This window comes from Colobus angolensis, unplaced genomic scaffold, assembly GCF_000951035.1.
Source record: "Colobus angolensis palliatus isolate OR3802 unplaced genomic scaffold, Cang.pa_1.0 Scaffold97, whole genome shotgun sequence".
NCBI classification, from domain to species: Eukaryota; Metazoa; Chordata; class Mammalia; order Primates; family Cercopithecidae; genus Colobus; species Colobus angolensis.
The window spans coordinates 7525134-7542488 of NW_012123709.1; the positions used below are offsets into that span (position 1 = coordinate 7525134).

At 44.1% G+C, this 17355-nt stretch overlaps 1 protein-coding gene across 1 annotated transcript in view; it reads right to left on the reverse strand.

Annotated features, from left to right (window-relative positions):
• RYR3 (ryanodine receptor 3) overlaps positions 1-17355 on the reverse strand; it is a 400958-nt gene that overhangs the window by 220107 nt on the left and 163496 nt on the right. The window contains exons 24-30 of the mRNA XM_011932727.1: positions 16908-17055; positions 15814-16019; positions 15086-15260; positions 7340-7548; positions 4981-5156; positions 4041-4077; positions 2275-2438 (exon numbers count right to left, since the gene is read on the reverse strand). Of these exons, the coding sequence (XP_011788117.1) occupies positions 2275-2438; positions 4041-4077; positions 4981-5156; positions 7340-7548; positions 15086-15260; positions 15814-16019; positions 16908-17055 (1115 nt within the window). The remainder of the gene's footprint in view (positions 1-2274; positions 2439-4040; positions 4078-4980; positions 5157-7339; positions 7549-15085; positions 15261-15813; positions 16020-16907; positions 17056-17355) is intronic.

Genomic DNA, 17355 nt, shown 5'->3' on the forward strand with positions numbered 1-17355 from the left:
TGCTCACTTCCTGTGAATGCCCTCCTCATGCTCACTTCCTGTGAATGCCCTCCTCATGCTCACTTCCTGTGAATGCCCTCAGGCAGGGGCCAGTGCCAATAGCCTCTTTCAAAGAGTTATAGCATTATTAGAGTTCCATAACTGCAGCCATGTTAGTACTACTTTTTAGTGATTAAGATGCTAGCCACACTGATGACTAATACAGAATTCACTTAATAATGTATTCAAGCTGTGGGAATGTGAAGCAGTTGGCTTTGGTCATATATTAAAGACCTAAATTCAAAATGTCCTAAAGCATCTGTAAATGGATTTTGTATTTATTTCTTATTACGTAGGACAAAGAAGTAAGAATTATTGAATGTGCACCATATAGTATGTCTTCTCCTAGGTGCTAAAATGTTAGTTAATTTCCACAGTAAGTATGGCCACAGAGGCTCAGATAAATCAAGTAATCGATCTCATATGGTAGAGCCAGCAAACTGGAATTACAAACTCAAATGAGGTGGACACTTCTGCCTTTTCTTCTGGCTGAAGGACAAAGCCTGGATTGGTCAATTACTTTAGAATCCTTTCCTTTCCAATCTAAACCAGATGTTGCTCATAGCATCTATTTTGGCTTTCATAATGATGGACATTCAATAATGGGAATAATAATTATACAGCTGACCCTTGAAAAATATGGGTTTGAATTGCATGGGTCCATTATACATAGGTACACTTACAGGTGAATTATTTTCAAGCACACATGGATTGAAACTACAGTGTTCACAGGCTGCAAAACTCACATATAGGGAAGGCTGACTTTTCCTATACCGGGGTTCAGTGCTGATTGCGGTGATTGAGTATGAGTGGATTTTGGTATAGGTGGAAGATGCTGGGGCAAATCTAGCTCAGATACCAAGGGATGACTGTAGTTGAAATTTATTGAGTGCTTGAGTTGAGGCACTGTCCTAAGAATTTTTCTATGAATTAACTTATTTAATCCTCACAATACTCTGTGATAATAGCAACTATTATCCTCATCTTATAGATGAGGAAATCAAGGCCCAAGAAGATTAAGTGACTGGTCCAATGTCATACCCCTACAAACCCAGGCAGTTTATTCTAAAGACAGCAGTCTTTTTTTTTTTTTTTTTTTTTGAGATAGAGTCTTGCTCTGTTGCCAGGCTGGCGTGCAGTGGCACGATCTCGGCTCACTGCAACATTCGCCTCCTGGGTTCAACCAATTCTCCTGCCTCAGCCTCCCGAGTAGCTGGGACTACAGGCACGTGCCACTATGCCCGGCTAATTTTCGTATTTTCACTAGAGACAGGGTTTCACCATGTTGGCCAGGATGGTCTCGATCTCCTGACCTCATGATCTGCCCACCTTGGCCTCCCAAAGTGCTGTGATTACAGGGATGAGTCACTGTGCCCGGTCTAAGCCAGCACTCTTAACCAGCTGCTGGTCCCTCACGACACAGTGACTGTGACTCACCTCTGGCCACTAGTCTTTGGTGAGCCAATATTCTCTAAAGGGCACTGGTTGCAAGACGTTCCTGTCTTTGTAGGGAGCAAAGGCCAGCTTGAAAAACAACTTATGACATCTCTACATATGGCTGTGTAGGGAAAAGATGCTCCTGTACCTCACGTAGGTGGGGAACGGAGGGAAACCACAAGCCACAGTCTCCCGAGTCAACTCTGGAGCACATCTGGCCAACAATCCCTTCTCCAGCAGCGCCAGCAGACCAGTTGGAGGGTATGGTGTGCCTAGAATGTGCTTGCCCCTAAAGTTTCCTAATTTCTATTTGGCGGTTATTATTCATGAAGTCTCAGTGTCTCTTTGATTCCTTATGCTTTCAACCATTATAAGCTCTTGGGAGGAGGAATTCTGAGTGTATCAGTTAGTGTGTGATGTGCTATATCTTTTTATTTCTTCGGAATCAACTTCCCTCAAGCACCCAGAGATTTTCTGTCTTGTTCTGATGTTGTAGAAATTGGGACTTGCCCAGAGGTCCTGGAAAAAACTCTGAGAGAGATCACGTACCCCATTGTCTGTCTATATTTTCCATCCCTGGGTCACAGTTTATATACATGATGAAATTCTTCTCTGTTTTCACTAGCACTTTTTCTCACTGTCATAGTACTGGTTTGTTTACTTGAAGCCTGTACTTCATTTTCTCCTTTTAAGAGAGGCTGAGATGTTTCCTTCTCTGGGTGTGGGATGGAAGAAAAAGACTGGGGGGAGGGACTGAGAAGCCCGATGGGTAACCCTGCCACTTGAAAGCCCTCTTACCTTTCGTGCACCCGGCCTCTTTCATCCCCTAGGGTGACAGTCACTGTGCAGTTTTTATTCAGGTCGAACTTTTCACTGTACAAGTGATAGTCTGGAGTCACCCATCCGACCCAGACGCAGGATGGATCCTGTCCAGCAAAGATGCGGATGGCATAGTAGCACTGCTGTGGAGAGAATGCAGATGGGAGTCAATGGCCCCCATCCAGTTGAGGAGAGGGGGCCCAAGAGGCAGAAATAACACAGCAGCTCACTTGGCCCCTTTTTCATTTCTGGGAAAGCGCACACTAGTAGAGGTAGACTACATGCTAGATCCGGAAGGCAGGCTGAATAGGGATTCTAGCTTCCTAATTTTTCCTTTCTATTTTGCTGTAGCATCTGGCAAAGCAAATGCTTAAGCTAATCTATCACCCTTTGCCCAGAAGACGTTGGTGCTAATATCAGGAGATGCTGTGGATGGAAGCAGTGGCAACTGCTCAGAACGGCAGCACAGAGCCCTAACCCTCTCCTGGGCACCAGGGCAGATCTGGGCTGCAGGAGAGAGCGGGCACAGTCTCTGCCCTCAGAGAGAGTGGTCAAGGGTCAGAGTGTTCCTGTTACACTTTCTCCTTCTACAAGGAAGTCCAGTGTTTTTTTCTGGAAAGTCTTGAAAGAGGTTGCTTAAGAAAGAGTTCATGTCACAGCCAAATGTGCTTTGTGTAGCTGTCACACTTAACTACAGGCAGTATTGAGAAGTACTGCAGTTTTTGGCAGGGCTCACACAGTTCATGGGGTTATCACTGTGTTACAACAATAGCTACAGCACTGAGGCAGGTGACTACCTCATCATTTTCCTCATGAAACTGTGCAGAGTCATGCTTAATGAAGTGGCTCTTACTTGTAGTCTGTTAAATTTTCTTGACCGGAAGAAAAAAGGGTCAGCTAGACAAACCCAGGTTTAAATCTTGACACTGCCAGGTATTCATCATGTGACTCTGGACAAACCATTTGTCCTCTCTGTGCATAATATTATCCATTTCAGGGCTTGCTGATTAATTTTAAATGAATTAAATGGAGATTAAATGGGAAGGTGACAATGTGCCAAGCACAGTGTCCCACACACACTAAGTGTGTGATTCACTGCAGCAAGAATCTTACTCCTGATGAAGGTGAACCTACAAATTCAGGATTGTTGGATAACTTTACAGAAGGGTTGACACACATGCACTGCTTCCATAAACTTTTTTTTTTTTTTTTTGGCCAGATGCTAAAGAATAATGAGCAAAAGAAAGAAAAATCAGGAGGTACTTTTTGACTGCTGTCTAGGGACCAAAAGTAGCTTCCATTTTCTGTGCTGGCTTCTTGCTCTTCTTCTCATTTGATTGCTGTTAACATCACTCCTAGTATTGCACAGAGACATGGAGGAGCTGACTCACAAAAGTTTACACAAAAAAAGCAAACCAAAAGATTGAATTGAGCGCCCTCCACTGATGCTCATTTCAATCAGAAAGGCAGTGTTGGGTTCCTGATGGCAAATGGGCAACAAGTACCCAAAGATGCCCAATTAGGAGCTCCAGGTAGAGCTTTTGCTTTGCACTGAGTAACTGTATTTCTTTTCCCCACTTGAGAAATGCCACAGATGTGTTCTGGAAGCATCAAGATGGATATTAAAAGACACAGTAATTGGCAATTAAAGAGGATCTCTAGACAGATCTTTGCTGTAAGGGGCATATTACCAGGCACAACGACGAATCAAATAATTAAAACCATAATTGAGCACATTTACTTACTGTTGTTGTATGAGAGAGTATTTCTTGCATCTGTTTCCTGGGGGAAAGATAATCCATGTTTTAGTTATTCAGCTGTTTAAGAGAATCCCACAGTTCCGACAGGCCATTGATCTACCTTTAAAGATCAAGGCAAGCTTAAGAAAGTGGCTACTTCCTAGACACAAGTGATTGCAACTAGTCTTGGAACTGTTCATTCGTAAGCTGTTAACACAAGGCGGGGCTGCGACTCCCAACTCTTATCCCTCAGCCCAGATGGTAAGTTAGATGGTAAGTTGAGAGTGAGGATGGAGGACTGCAATAGTACAAGCAGGGATACCTCTGAATAGGTTATCCTATTCTCTCAAGCAGCTGTGCTTGTTTAAAAGCTTGGTAGAAAGCAAAACTCTAGAGGAAACCCCAACAAGACGGCTCCAGGCAGCAGACATACATCAATGATTAAAAACAGACATCAGGGGAAAGAAAGACAGCAAGAAATATATTCCTTATGAGGAAGAAAGAAGACACACTGCCCATGAATCACACAGCTGCAGAGTTGGACAATGCCCATAGTTATGCAAAGGAGGCAGTATCTGCCTCCAGAAACTTCTCCTTACACACAAAACCAAAAATAATTGCACCCTCTTATGCCCTCACAAAACACAGGAGTTGTGGGCAGCAAGGAAGGTAGGGGCTCTGGGTTTAAGAAGAGCAGCAACTTTTCCACAAGCTGCGTCTGTTTAGCATGATTGGCACCTTAATTATGCACAGCACAAACACACACGTGTACTTGTATGCACACGTGTGCACACACATTCTCTCTCTTTTTTTTTTTTTTAACCTGGCTGAAGGCAGAGAGAACCCTATCTATGGAGTTCCTCTGCTGAGTTAGGGTAAAAAGCAGAAAACCCACTTTACAGCAGATACAATGAGTGCCTCTGAGAACCGGAGGCCTCACCCTCACCTTTTCTGGAAGGCTTCACTGTCCAGACAGGGGCTGTGGCTGAAGGAAGAGTGGCACTCAACAGGCATGCTCAAGCGGCAGTAGATCATGTCGGCATTGCTATGCTGTGTGCCAAATGTCTTATGGGTCACCTTGAGACACGGAGGGCTGTCCATGGTGCCATCAATCCTCATGACCTGGAAACAGGACGAGTCCTTACCTTGACATACCAAAGGGCCTGACCTTGACCCAGTCCCTGCTTCCCTCGTGGACGTGCACATGGCAAGACATTCTGTGAACTACAGAAGTAAGCTGTGTCCAGTGATAATCAAACTATGATTCTCATCATTACTTGGGCCTTGTCCTGTAGGAGGAAACAGATCTGCTCCCGGCTAGGGAAACTAGAGATTTAAAAGCATGCTCACTGGGTTCTCTGTAAGGCCAAGGGTGGAGAATAAATGCGCCAGAGTGGGGTGGCAACTGGCAGACACAGCATAGTGTTCACAGAGGCTAACCTTTTAGGGCAGGGGGCAAGTGGCTAAAGAAGATAATCTTTCCAAGAGCTGTGCTTGTCAATGGGCATGAGAACATCTAAGAGAAGGGGCAAAAGTAATCTCAAAGCTCAGGAAGGATGTCCAGCTCCTGAGGAGGGCACCCTCCCAACCCAGCCCAGCTCTCATCTCTGCCACAGTCATGGTCTGAAGGCTGAGGCTCCTGGAGCCTCCTCCCAGTACTGGAGAAAGCCGCGGTTCCTAGGCACAAGCATTGCAGGGTGCACAGTTGGGGGAGAAAAGGTCAGAAATGGATTTTTGCAATGTGTGTGGAGAGGGAAATGCGGGGATACAGGGGAAATGAACTGAGGCTTACAATAATAATTTTCTTATAATCTGAGCCTCTTCTTTGCTCTCTGGAGAGCTGTTCTTGTCCTGGGTCCTATGAGAATACTTCATATTTGTATGGTTTGTATATTTTTCTAAGCAGAGGGCCTCTAGGGGTTTATGACCTCCAAAAGTTTAAGAGTCACTTTCCTAAAGTAATGGTTAGGGAGGAATCAGAGAAATAAAAGTCTCTACTATTTAACTGAGGAAGAAAGTGGGGCATTAAGGTTGATGCTTGTTGAATTCAGATGGGAGGATGAGTGAAGGAACTTACAGTGAGGTTGAAGCAAACCATTGAATCTACCTTGACTACAGGTGCAATGGGGCTGATCTGTCTGGCATTTTTTTAAATCAACACTCTTCCCCCATCCACCACGGAAAAACCATGGTCTGTGAACCAAAACAGAGGCAAGTCTAAGTTGATGTAGGGCCAGAACCAAAGTTAGGCTCCTTACAATCTTTGGCCCCTCTCTGCTCCCCCTAGAAGATGGGGATAGATTACTCAATGATCACACGTCAGCTTAAAATCTGGGCGACACTATCTAAAAATTAAATAGGTCCTACAAGACATCAAGTCATGGGTGGGTAAGAACATACATGTTCAGTACACATAATCTTGAATATAGGTACTGAACTTTTAAATTTTTTTTATTTTTTTATTTTTTTTTGAGATAGAGTCTTGCTCTGTCCCCCAGGCTGGAGTGCAGTCTTGCTCTGTCCCCCAGGCTGGAGTGCAGTGGTGCAATCTCACTGCAAGCTCCGCCTTCCGGGTTCACACCATTCTCCTGCCTCAGCCTCCCAAGTAGCTGGAACTACAGATACCCGCCACCACACCCAGCTAATTTTTTGTATTTTTAGTAGAGATGGGGTTTCATCATGTTAGCCAGGATGGTCTTGATCTCCTGACCTCGTGATTCACCTGCCTCAGCCTCCCAAAGTGTTGGGATTACGGGCGTGAGCCACCTCGCCCAGCCTAAAATTTTTAAATAAAAGAACTGCTTCAAGAGACAGGGTCTCTCTCTCTGTCACCCAGGCTACAGTGCAGTGATGTGATCATAGCTCACTGCAGCCTCGAACCCCTGGGCTCAAGGGATCCTCCCACCTCAGCCTCCCAAGAAGCTGGGATTACAAGTGTGAGCCACCACACCCAGCCTGAACTTAAAAAAAAAAAAAAAAAAAAAAAGTTTAAGGTCTCCGGATACTATATTACTATGACAATACAGTATAGGAACATCCAGAGCAAATGCAGTGGAGTGGACCAAAATGTTGAGAGTCGATCTGCAGGGTTGTATGTGCAAAGCTGCTGTCTCTCGTGAGATGCCACTGGGTGGCCCCAATTAAGGTGCCTGCAACTGCAGCTCTGAGGGCCAGCGGGGAGGTGGCTGGTAAGTGGCCAGGGCATGGACTCAGGTAAGCAGCTGCCTGTTGACAGGAGACTTAGGGGGAGCTTTGGGCCTTGGCCCACCTGACCTGCCAGGGCCACACACGTTGTGTAACATTACCTCTATGTGTGGATGGTCCTTTGGCACGTTGACAAACGTCGGGAGGCGCTTGCTGAACCACATAGCAACATCTCTGTTCATGTTGACAGCAAAAGGCTCAAAGCCCTCTTGGAGACCACACATGGTATAAAACTTGAAGGTACTGGCATCTGTCCCGAGATTCATGCGGCCAATCTGAGACAGCCCCAGACAGCAGATGGGCACAAAGCCTGTAGAATAGTTAGAGAGCCCTGCTTTAGCCCAAGGGCACCATCCCAGGACACTGTGAGGAAGCTGAATCTGTTCTTCCTTAAGGGCTTTGACTCCCAGTAGGACAGATGGGACACAATCCTCTTTTTCTTTCTTTCTTTCTTCCTGGCACATAAAATCAACAACAGGAGGCCGCATGGAGACCACCACTGCCCATGGTACATGAGAAAGAAAAGTGAGCTTGGTTCAAAATGATTTGGGAAAAAAATCATCCAGTTAAGAATATTCTTAAGATATAAATAAATATCAGCTGGAAAGGCAAAACCAGTAAGAGAACAAGTGAAATTCTTTATCTGTCCCTTAGTTAAAATTGATCTTCAGCCCTGGGAAAATTTAAATACTACCCAAAACAGTGCAGTGAGCCTAAAGAATGACTTGGTGAGATTTTTGCCACAAAAACAAAAAGACGGGTAACTATGTGAGATGAAGAATATGTTATTTTGCTGCACTGTAGTAGCCTTTTTACTATCTCTATGTATTTCATAACATCACGTTGTATACCTTAAATCTACAAAATCAAATTTATTTAAAATAAAAAAAAATGACTTGGTGCAAGTTGCCCAAGTTTTCTGGACCCCAGCATCTTCCCCAGTGACGTGAGAGGTCCTTCACATTTTGAGAGTAGGATTCTAAGAAATTTTAAATGCTAGCACTATGATTGTGCTTGTTAACAAAATACAATTTACAAACACCCAGTCTCCTAGCCCACGGTCCTCCTCGTTGCCTACTCAGGAAGGCAGAGTTTCAAGCAGAAGCCAGAGAAAGCTCTTCTCTTCCTTCCTACAGCTATCATCTCTCCAAGCTCACACCTGCAGCCTGATCATATTAAAAAACTACCACTCAAAACAGACCAAAGCCGAAGTTCAAATTGTTTGGCGTTCTTGTTTGTGGGCTATTTATACATCATAATTGTGGACCAACAAATCAGCAACACAGGGAAAAGCGCTAATTATGTTGGATTTGGGAGGATGTGAGAGGCAGGGAGGCGGCTGGAGGACAGCTGGAGGCTGCAGAGCGTGCCTGGAAGGGTAGGAGTAGTTCTGGGGCTGCTGGATGAGGCAGGGGCTGGAGGCCCCTACAGAAGAAAACGGTGTTATTCCCTAGGATAAGAGTGGTCATTTCAGGGGACATTTAAAGGCCAATTTTGGGAGCATTTACATCTATCAGTAAAAACTTTCTTTCATAGACACCAAGGCCAAGATGCCCTCTTCCTAGATGGGGGGTTTATATACTATTATCTAAGCCACAAAGTTTCTATGTAAAGAATAAGTTACATAAGTGAAATGTAAATCTCTTGCAAGCTATGTGGTTGCTTTTAGAAACTATAAACTCACTTAGGATACAGATTTGTTTAATACCGTGTCTAAATAAGAGAGAATATCAATGTGATCCTAGCAAAACGGCCGTGATGTGTGTACAAAAAGCCTCCTTGCAGTGCTGCCAACTGAGGACAGACAAGGACTCCTACCTCTCAGGACAGTCAATGGACGGGTCAATGGATGTCGCATACCTGTGCATGTAACATCCTGAGCACTATTATGCTTCTGGTATTTTTGTGACAGGGTCTGCAATGGATGAAACCATTTCCTTTCTATAGACAGACATGTTTATAAATAAAGAACCTTTGGAAATCTGACTACAGTGTAGAATAATTGCTTGCCAGTACAATTTCTAGGCTCCCCATTGGGAAAGGTGGTTTTGCTACGTGCCATGACAAGATGTGAAGGAAGAAGAAACTATCCCCATCCCAAGGAGCTTACAGAAATGGAGACAAGGTATGGAATATAAAACAGCGAATGTGTTTGCTGTAAACCATCCCTCATCTCAAGACAGTATTTTGGTTATTCTACTAAGGGAGGTAACTAAACCAAGCAAGCCACCAGTATAGGTTTATCTTGGAGCCATGAACATGAAGATCATGAAACAGTCCAGCCTTGATGTGAGCAGAGAATAGGACAGCTTAAGAAAACCCCCCTATTCCATTCTTCTCCATGAACCTGGATGGTGCAATAAGTGAGCAGCAGGGGTGAAAGCCTCAGTGGGAAGCAGCAACAATGAGGATTTGACCTCAGGACATAAAAATAATATCCTAGTCACAGACCCGTTGACAATGTAAGGGGGAAAAGGTAATAATTGCATAAGACTTCTTTCTTTTTCTAAGGATGTTGAGCTCCTCCTCATTCCTAAGCATCAGTAGAGAGGACAGCACTTTAATAAGGCTAAAACTAAGGACATGAGGAGTTAATGGACTTGACCAAGATCACGGGAAGGGCAAGTGACAAAATGGGATGAGACCCTTTATCCTCGAGTCATAGGCCAGCTGCCAGTCAGTGTGTGAGAGGGAGTGAGTGTTCAGGGGACGAATGTCCCAGATTTAAACGGTAGTTATGACTGGGCCAGTGGACTGCATTCACTAGGGAGTAAAGTGTTGTCCCTGTGGGGCAGAAGCCTTCTCTACAGGGAGAGTTGCACACTCCATGGGAAAAGACAGGGTGTAACAAAAATCATGGATGCAAGAGCGATGGGAGGCACAGAGTACTGGGGACCTCCAGGAGGCTAAGTGGAGGCGGCTGGGACAGGTCTGTAAAACAGCAGCAGAAAAGCTAAATCTAAGGCTTGAATCAGAAAAGAGAACATCCCAAAGGACAGAGAGGAAAGGTTAATTTTCATAAAGCACCAGTGCTTTCTCCTGGAGAAAATGATTCGATAACTAGACACATTTAATCAGCTCCCTCCACCTGGCTAAGGAGGATCTAGCTAATATCTGCATTTCTAAAACTTCTTTATTTGAGGCATTTAAAAATCTTGTAACTTTATAACTCTTCATGAAAGATAGATAAGGGGGAACAACCATGGCATGATAAACCACAATAGCGAATATTTACCAAATACCTTGTAAATGTCAGACTTTGTGCTCTACAGATATATCTCATTATGATGCCAGTTTTACAGATGAGGAAACTGAGACCTAGAAAGTGGACTTGCTCAACATCTGCTACCTGGTAAACTGCAGAGTCAGCATGTGAACGAAGCTGCCTGAGCAGGAGTCCACAGCAAGCAATGGGGACTGAGGCCAGGATGCCTGCTTTCTAATTGTCATGTAAGCTAACTTGCTTTGTATCAGTTACATTGCTTTTCAAATGATTTTCCGTGTCAGGTAGTTCACCTGTTTGGCTCTAGATTAGACAGATGGAGACCCATGACCGCAACACGCTCCAGGGCCCTTAGAGGAAAAGGGCTACCTGTACACAGCCCACCACATGGCACTCTAGAATTCACCTGGTTAAAGGGACCCACTGGGCAAGGTCACGTGGCATTACTATCTGACTGTCACAAAGAAGGATTTCCATGTTGCACACAGCTTAATTAACCCATAGCCTCAAAGGAGACTGGAGAAGACAAAAAATAAGAAGGAAAAGAATACCACCTCCCTACATGCAGCCTAACAGATACAATCATGCTGACAACTCTGCAGAGGCTTGAGAAGAAAATCTGCAGATGGCACAGTCTTCAGCCAAGTTGTATACAGAAGTTCTTGTCCCAGGAAAGCAATGGCAAGAATATATGCATTTATATTTTGTAGAGGATCCCCCAGTTCTGATACACTCGGTATTATAAGGCCTCATACTGGTTTTCTGATTAGGAAGAGGGAGAGCAGGAGGGTGATATTATAATTCCGGGAGATTGCAAAGAAACCAGCGCTCTCAAAAATCCAAAGGAGAGATCCATTTTCAAACCATTTTAAACTAAAGGAACACAAAAAAGAGAATAGCTACCAGCAAAGGAAAAGCTGACATCTTAGAGACAGGGAGGTAGATGAGCGCTCAGACTGTTCCTGGGGTGTTTCTGGGAGTTCAATCCAGCAGCACATGTTGAACCCCTTCCTTCCCATTTCCTGCTAAGCTTTGCAAAGACAGAGTTACAGGACAACACGGAGATGGTCACAAGCCTTGCAGAAAACAAAGGAAACAAGAGGCCACGCTCCCCTGCCGCAGCCACTTTCTGAAACCCAAGATCCATCTGGAGAGAGAATGACAGAGGACCCTGGGTACCAGCGTGCGTGCCTGCAGCTGGCAGTGATGCTTCCCGCAGATAAGTTTCATTTTCTGCCTATTGAAAAGCTGCCAACAGAAACGAGGGATCTGTTAAACCCGACAGGTCAATGAGCAGGAACAGCCTGGGGGGCTGCCCCTGCAGACACCAAAGCTGTAACAGGAGGCAGGAGGTCCCTCGGGGGAGTGCCTGGCAGAGAGGCAGCGCAGGAGACCACACCAAAGCCTCTTCCCGATGTCACATTCTGAGGTCTAGCACGATGTTCCGGATTTTCTCTTCCTTTCCTTTAAACAGAGGAAAAGAGAAGGCTAATAGCAAAGGGTTTGCCTTGGAGGCCTTTGAGCTCTCAGATACTTCTGGGTGACAACACTGAGAGCTGTGATGGTCCAGTCCGGGGACTAGGGGAGGGAACATTAATTAGAAAATTCTAATGAAGCAGATAAAGGCATATAATCTATGATGCATAAGAGGATGGAAATGACAACTTATAAGTAAGCCAGAGGTAAAAACAGCCATGAACTACCATATCTGCCCCTACTGCTTCCCCAAAAGGGCAAAACGCTTCCCATGGCCCAGCTCCCACTGGGTTAATGGCTGAAATCAAAGCTGACATGCTGGCGACCAGAACAACACAAGCAAGCAGGGCATTTTGCTTTATGGGGTGGGGGGTGGTAGGCTCTACAATGCATAACATGTTTTATTTTCAACAGATGCTTTTCCTAATAACTCAAGGCAAGAATTGCTACCTCTTTCCACTTGACACAGAGAGAAGAGAGACGCTATGCGGTTATTCCAGGCCTTTGGGCTACTGTTATCAAAGAATGACACGTCGACTTCCTTATAACTACCCTTCCACCAACTCACAAGCCACTGCAGAACTGAAAGAGCTTTCCAATTATCTTGTCTCTGTTATTAAAGTGCATTGTAATACGACAGTATAATGTGCTAACACATTACCATACAATTCTATCATTAAACAGCATCCTAATAATACTTTGTTATTCTGAAGGTCAAATCACATCCCTGTACACAATAGGCCTATGGGACATTACTTTCATTACAATACAGATGCTCTCTAAAAGCAGGGATATGCTCAAATATCCCTCCCCTTTATAGTATTCCTCTGCTCAAACCCCACAACGGCCCCTCATTTCCTAGAGGGTGAAGTCCAAGGGTGCTTGGCTCAGAGAAGACAATAGCTTATTGAACGAAAAGGCTGAGTCTCAGTATTTGAGCCTATAATCTGCACCTTATCTACCCTTCCAGCGTCATCATCCATACATTCCAAACACAAATCTTCTACCCTTTCCTGTAGCTTCCTGGAGACACAGAACTACTCTTGTTACATCCCCTGATAGGACTAGCCTTCTCCTTACACAGAGACATCTCGTATTCTTTATTTAACATGTAATTCAAATCCCATTCATACACACTTTTCATTCTGTATTAGTCACTCGCCGTTGATAACTTACTGTTCTGCATTATCATCTTTTTTTTTTTACAACAAATGAGCTCCTGAATACTGCTACTACCCACATTTGCATATGCTTTAGACCACTCTGCTCTCACACTTCAGTGTGCATACAGATCACCAGAGTGTCACGTCAGAATGCAGATTCTGATTCTGGTCTGGGGTTGGGCTGAGATTCCTCATTGCTAACAAGCAGACCATACCTTGACTATCAAGGCTTTGGACTTTACAAAGTTCTTGAAACTCTGCACAACATACGAGATTCTTATCTCCTCCTCAGATTTCAACAGACAAGTACCCTCTTCCAGTTCACACAATAGTAGAACCTGGAAAAGGCCCTGAGTTTTGGACTCTGTCTATCCCAAAGAATGACTTTCCTTGGAGATGTGCCTGAATCTCCGAGGCTGTTTTCCTCCTGGCCTCAGAAGGAGGGCACTGTGTGATGGGGGTGCTTGGGAAGCACCTGGTGGTCCTTGTACACTGCCCTGATGTCCACCTACAGAAATCCTCTCCTTTGCCTCTGAACCAGCACACAGGCCATTCCTTCCTCTGGCAACATCATTCTCACCTGTCTCCAAAAACAGAGTTATTTCTTTAAAACTTTGATTTTAAATCTCTTTGGAAGGCATTAAAATGACCCCATTTGACTTTCGTCATTTATCTTTTTAGGAAAATATGACTTGTAAGCGTTTTATTTCTCCAAATACTTGGCTCTTAGAAAAACCTTGAAAGGTACAGTTGGATATGCATATTTTAGACAACAGGTGTCTGAAAAAAAGTGCAAAAGTCATTTATAAAGCTAAAAACGCTCTGGAAAGAGCATGTATATTACACACACACACTTTCATGTATTTGTGCTCTCTTCCTATGCAGTTATATCGCTTTAGCTTTCTAGGTAGGAAATGTTTCTTTCTGTATAGTCTCAGAAATTTAGGGCTACAAGGAGCCTTCATCATTTCCAGAGAGGAAAATGAGTTCCCAAATGGATAAATAAAGTCAACTAAGATGTCCCGCTCGGGTAGGCAGGAGCAGAGGCAGGGTGAGAGTCCAGGTCTCCTGACCCAGAACAGCCCCCTTCTCGTCCGTGAGGAGGAAACAGTGTGGCAAAGTACCAGGCACAAGGGCCTTCACACAGCAGGTGTTAAGTCACTGCCGTTGAATTTTATATCTGTGAAGAGCATTAGATTTTATTTCATCAATCCTTACATTCTCCAATATAGATGAAGAAAGTAAAGCCAGGAGAGGTCAAACAAATATGCTTTGGGAGCCAGTGAGCTTGTTAGGAGCAAGTCTACCGACTTGCATTACACTGTTTCCCCTACGTACTAAGAGTCCTGTGTACGTAATGTAGTTATATAGACAAGAAATAATAAGCTCCAATTCCTCCTTTGTGTAGCTGGAAGCATGCCCCTGACTGTGGTCTATTCATGGACATTAAAAAATGCAACTCCGGTTGGGTTTCACAGTGTGTCTGAATTTCAAAATAAATTCTATTTCATTCAAGGAAATAGCTAAGTCTAACTTTCGTGTTTCAATGGTTCTCTTCAAAGCATCAAGTTCAATTAAACAAACATGCAGACTGACAATTCAAATCAGAATAAAAGGATAATTCTTTAATTCACTGATTTTTCTCTCCTGTCAAGGACATTAGTCACATACAATAAGCATTTTCTTCGTAGTACTGGGAAACCTGGACAATCTTAAAATGCCAAGACACAGGGCAAGGAATTAGCTTCTTGGTTAACGCATCTGAGAGTTCAGAATTTATATGTATGCTGCACACATCAAGTATCACTATTATCTCCCCTAATTCTTTGAAATTGCTAGTCTAAGGGATCGTCTTCACCATTAGGGTTTTCAAATGGGCAAAGGATAGTGTAGGCCAAATAAGGAAGTAGAAGAGTTCGCTCAGCTTTCCCTGTATTTTCCTCCAGCCTCACGGAGCTGGGGTTGGCAAAGGGTGTTAGATTTACCATTCTCAATCTCGTAGTCAGCGAAGGCAAGTTCAGAGCCTTTGTTGGTGATCAGCAGCTCCCCATTCAGTGTGAAGATCATTGAAGCATCATCCAGGTTAATCATACATCCGACCACATCTCCTGGCTGCCAGGTACGCCCAAAATACCCACTTCCTTGATGCCAACGCTGGCCCTAGAAAACAAGACTCTAGGGCTTAGAGAAATGGAGTTTCTAGAGGCCCCTGCAGCTGGATAAATGACCGTATCTGCATTATCTCCTAACTAGTAGCGGTACATGATTTCTAGGGGGCACTCAAGGATAACCAACAAGGAGGAGTGGTCTATGTTATAAATGAAACCAAGACACACAAGGTAGCCCAAGTCTCTTGTTCTAGTCACAGCCATGGCAATAATCAGGATTCTCTCTAGGGAAAACTGGTAAGATTTCCTGACATACTGGCTTCATAGTGATCTCTGTGTCACCCCTGGAGTGGAGTCAATGGGCTTGGGTGCAAAACCACATATGGAGGTGATTGTAGAAAGGATTTGGGGTACAGTGCTCCCCTTCAACAGAGTGAAGAGCAAAGAAACAGTCACCAGGCGATGCTCATTCTATGTTTACATTAGCCAGTGGTGGTGGCCACTCACTTTGAAGTCAGAGATCCAGTAATTTGAGCTTCCAGAAGAATGTTTGGAGAAGGAAAACTTGGTCTGAGGATGTGTGTTTGCTAGATATATGGACTCACCCTGCTGCCTTCAAACACAAAGGCTTGGTCATCGGCCCCCAGTTCGACATCAGGCCGACAGCCTGGCCTGGCCCAGCCAACTCGCATGTCTCCTCCAGTCACCACCTCAAACTCAAAATACCACTTTCCAGATCTCACGGCATAAGATCGCTCTACCCGGAAAAATCGGATCTTGTCTATGCTGACTTTCTCCACAGCCGAGTCAGCTATTGGGAGAAGGAAGGTGAACAGAGGGTGTGGAACGGAAAGAGAAAACATAGGCCTTTAATAATTCAGTAGCACTACTCAAAAGAATTTGATGAGAACATCTGAGACTGACCATAGGTCGACTGCTATCCAATATGGCGTTCTGTTCATAATAAATCATCATTATCATCACCACACGAGCTACCATTGACTGAGGGCTGCTTCATAGTAGATCTTTTAGGGACCATTTCTCAGTTTTCCCTCACAATAAACCTATGAGGTAGCTAATATTGTCTTCATTTTACTGATGAAGACATTCAGGCTCAAAGAGGTAAAATCATTTATTCAGTGTCACAGAGCCAATGAACAGAGGAGCAAAGGTATAAACCCAGATTGGACTTCAAAACCATCCCCTTAACGACTTACAATTCTGCCCATGTGGCCTACAACACCTCCTGGGGCGTGGGACGAGGATAACATGCTCATCCATTTTAAGCTGTTGTTCAGATTTTAATCTGAACAAGCTTTTAATTTGGAGATGTGATTACCTGATCTAAAAGTAAGCTGATATTCACACATTTGGAAAATAAGAGCAAAAAACAGTGACTTGGTTTTTGATCAGGTATTCTAAAAAGCTCAGCTACCCTAGAAGATAACCTATTCCTTGTGGGAATAAGTCATAGAAGTGCTCATCGCAGAAAATCTGTCAATGGGATGATGGTTTACATCAAACATGATCTCCCAAATAATAATAATAATAATAAAAAAATCACACCATTTAGTCTAGTGCTCTTCAGCCCCAATACTATTTCCAATAGTACAAGTTAGACCTATTGGAAGTTAGGACACCCCAAGAGGAGGACCTGTTTAGTAAACTGGGGCCAGAATAAACACTCTCAACTCATTACCTAGTTCTTGGTCTGATGGCTCAATGTTATATCCATAACCAACAAAAGTGCGCACAGCTTCCCGCAGGCTGTCCCTGTTTGACTTCTTGGTACGCTCGTCCAGTAATGCATATGGCACCAGACGGGGATTTCTTTTGTTCTTCAAATCCTATGTGAAGCCAGAGAAAAAAGGTGCCAAGAAAACATTTCACCTTCACCACAGCTCGCCCTGTTCACATATTCCCAGCAACAGTCCTGGCTTTCTGGCTGCTCTAGGTCCATAAGCGTTTCCCTCAGTGCCTTCACATTTACCAATGTACATATTTGTCACTTCTTCTCCAGATTAAATGACTATAAATGGAAACATTTTACTAATGCTCAAAGCTAGCATTAAAAAGTACTTTTGGCCGGGCGTGGTGACTCATGCCTGTAATCCCAGCACTTTGGGAGGCTGAGGCGTGCAGATCCC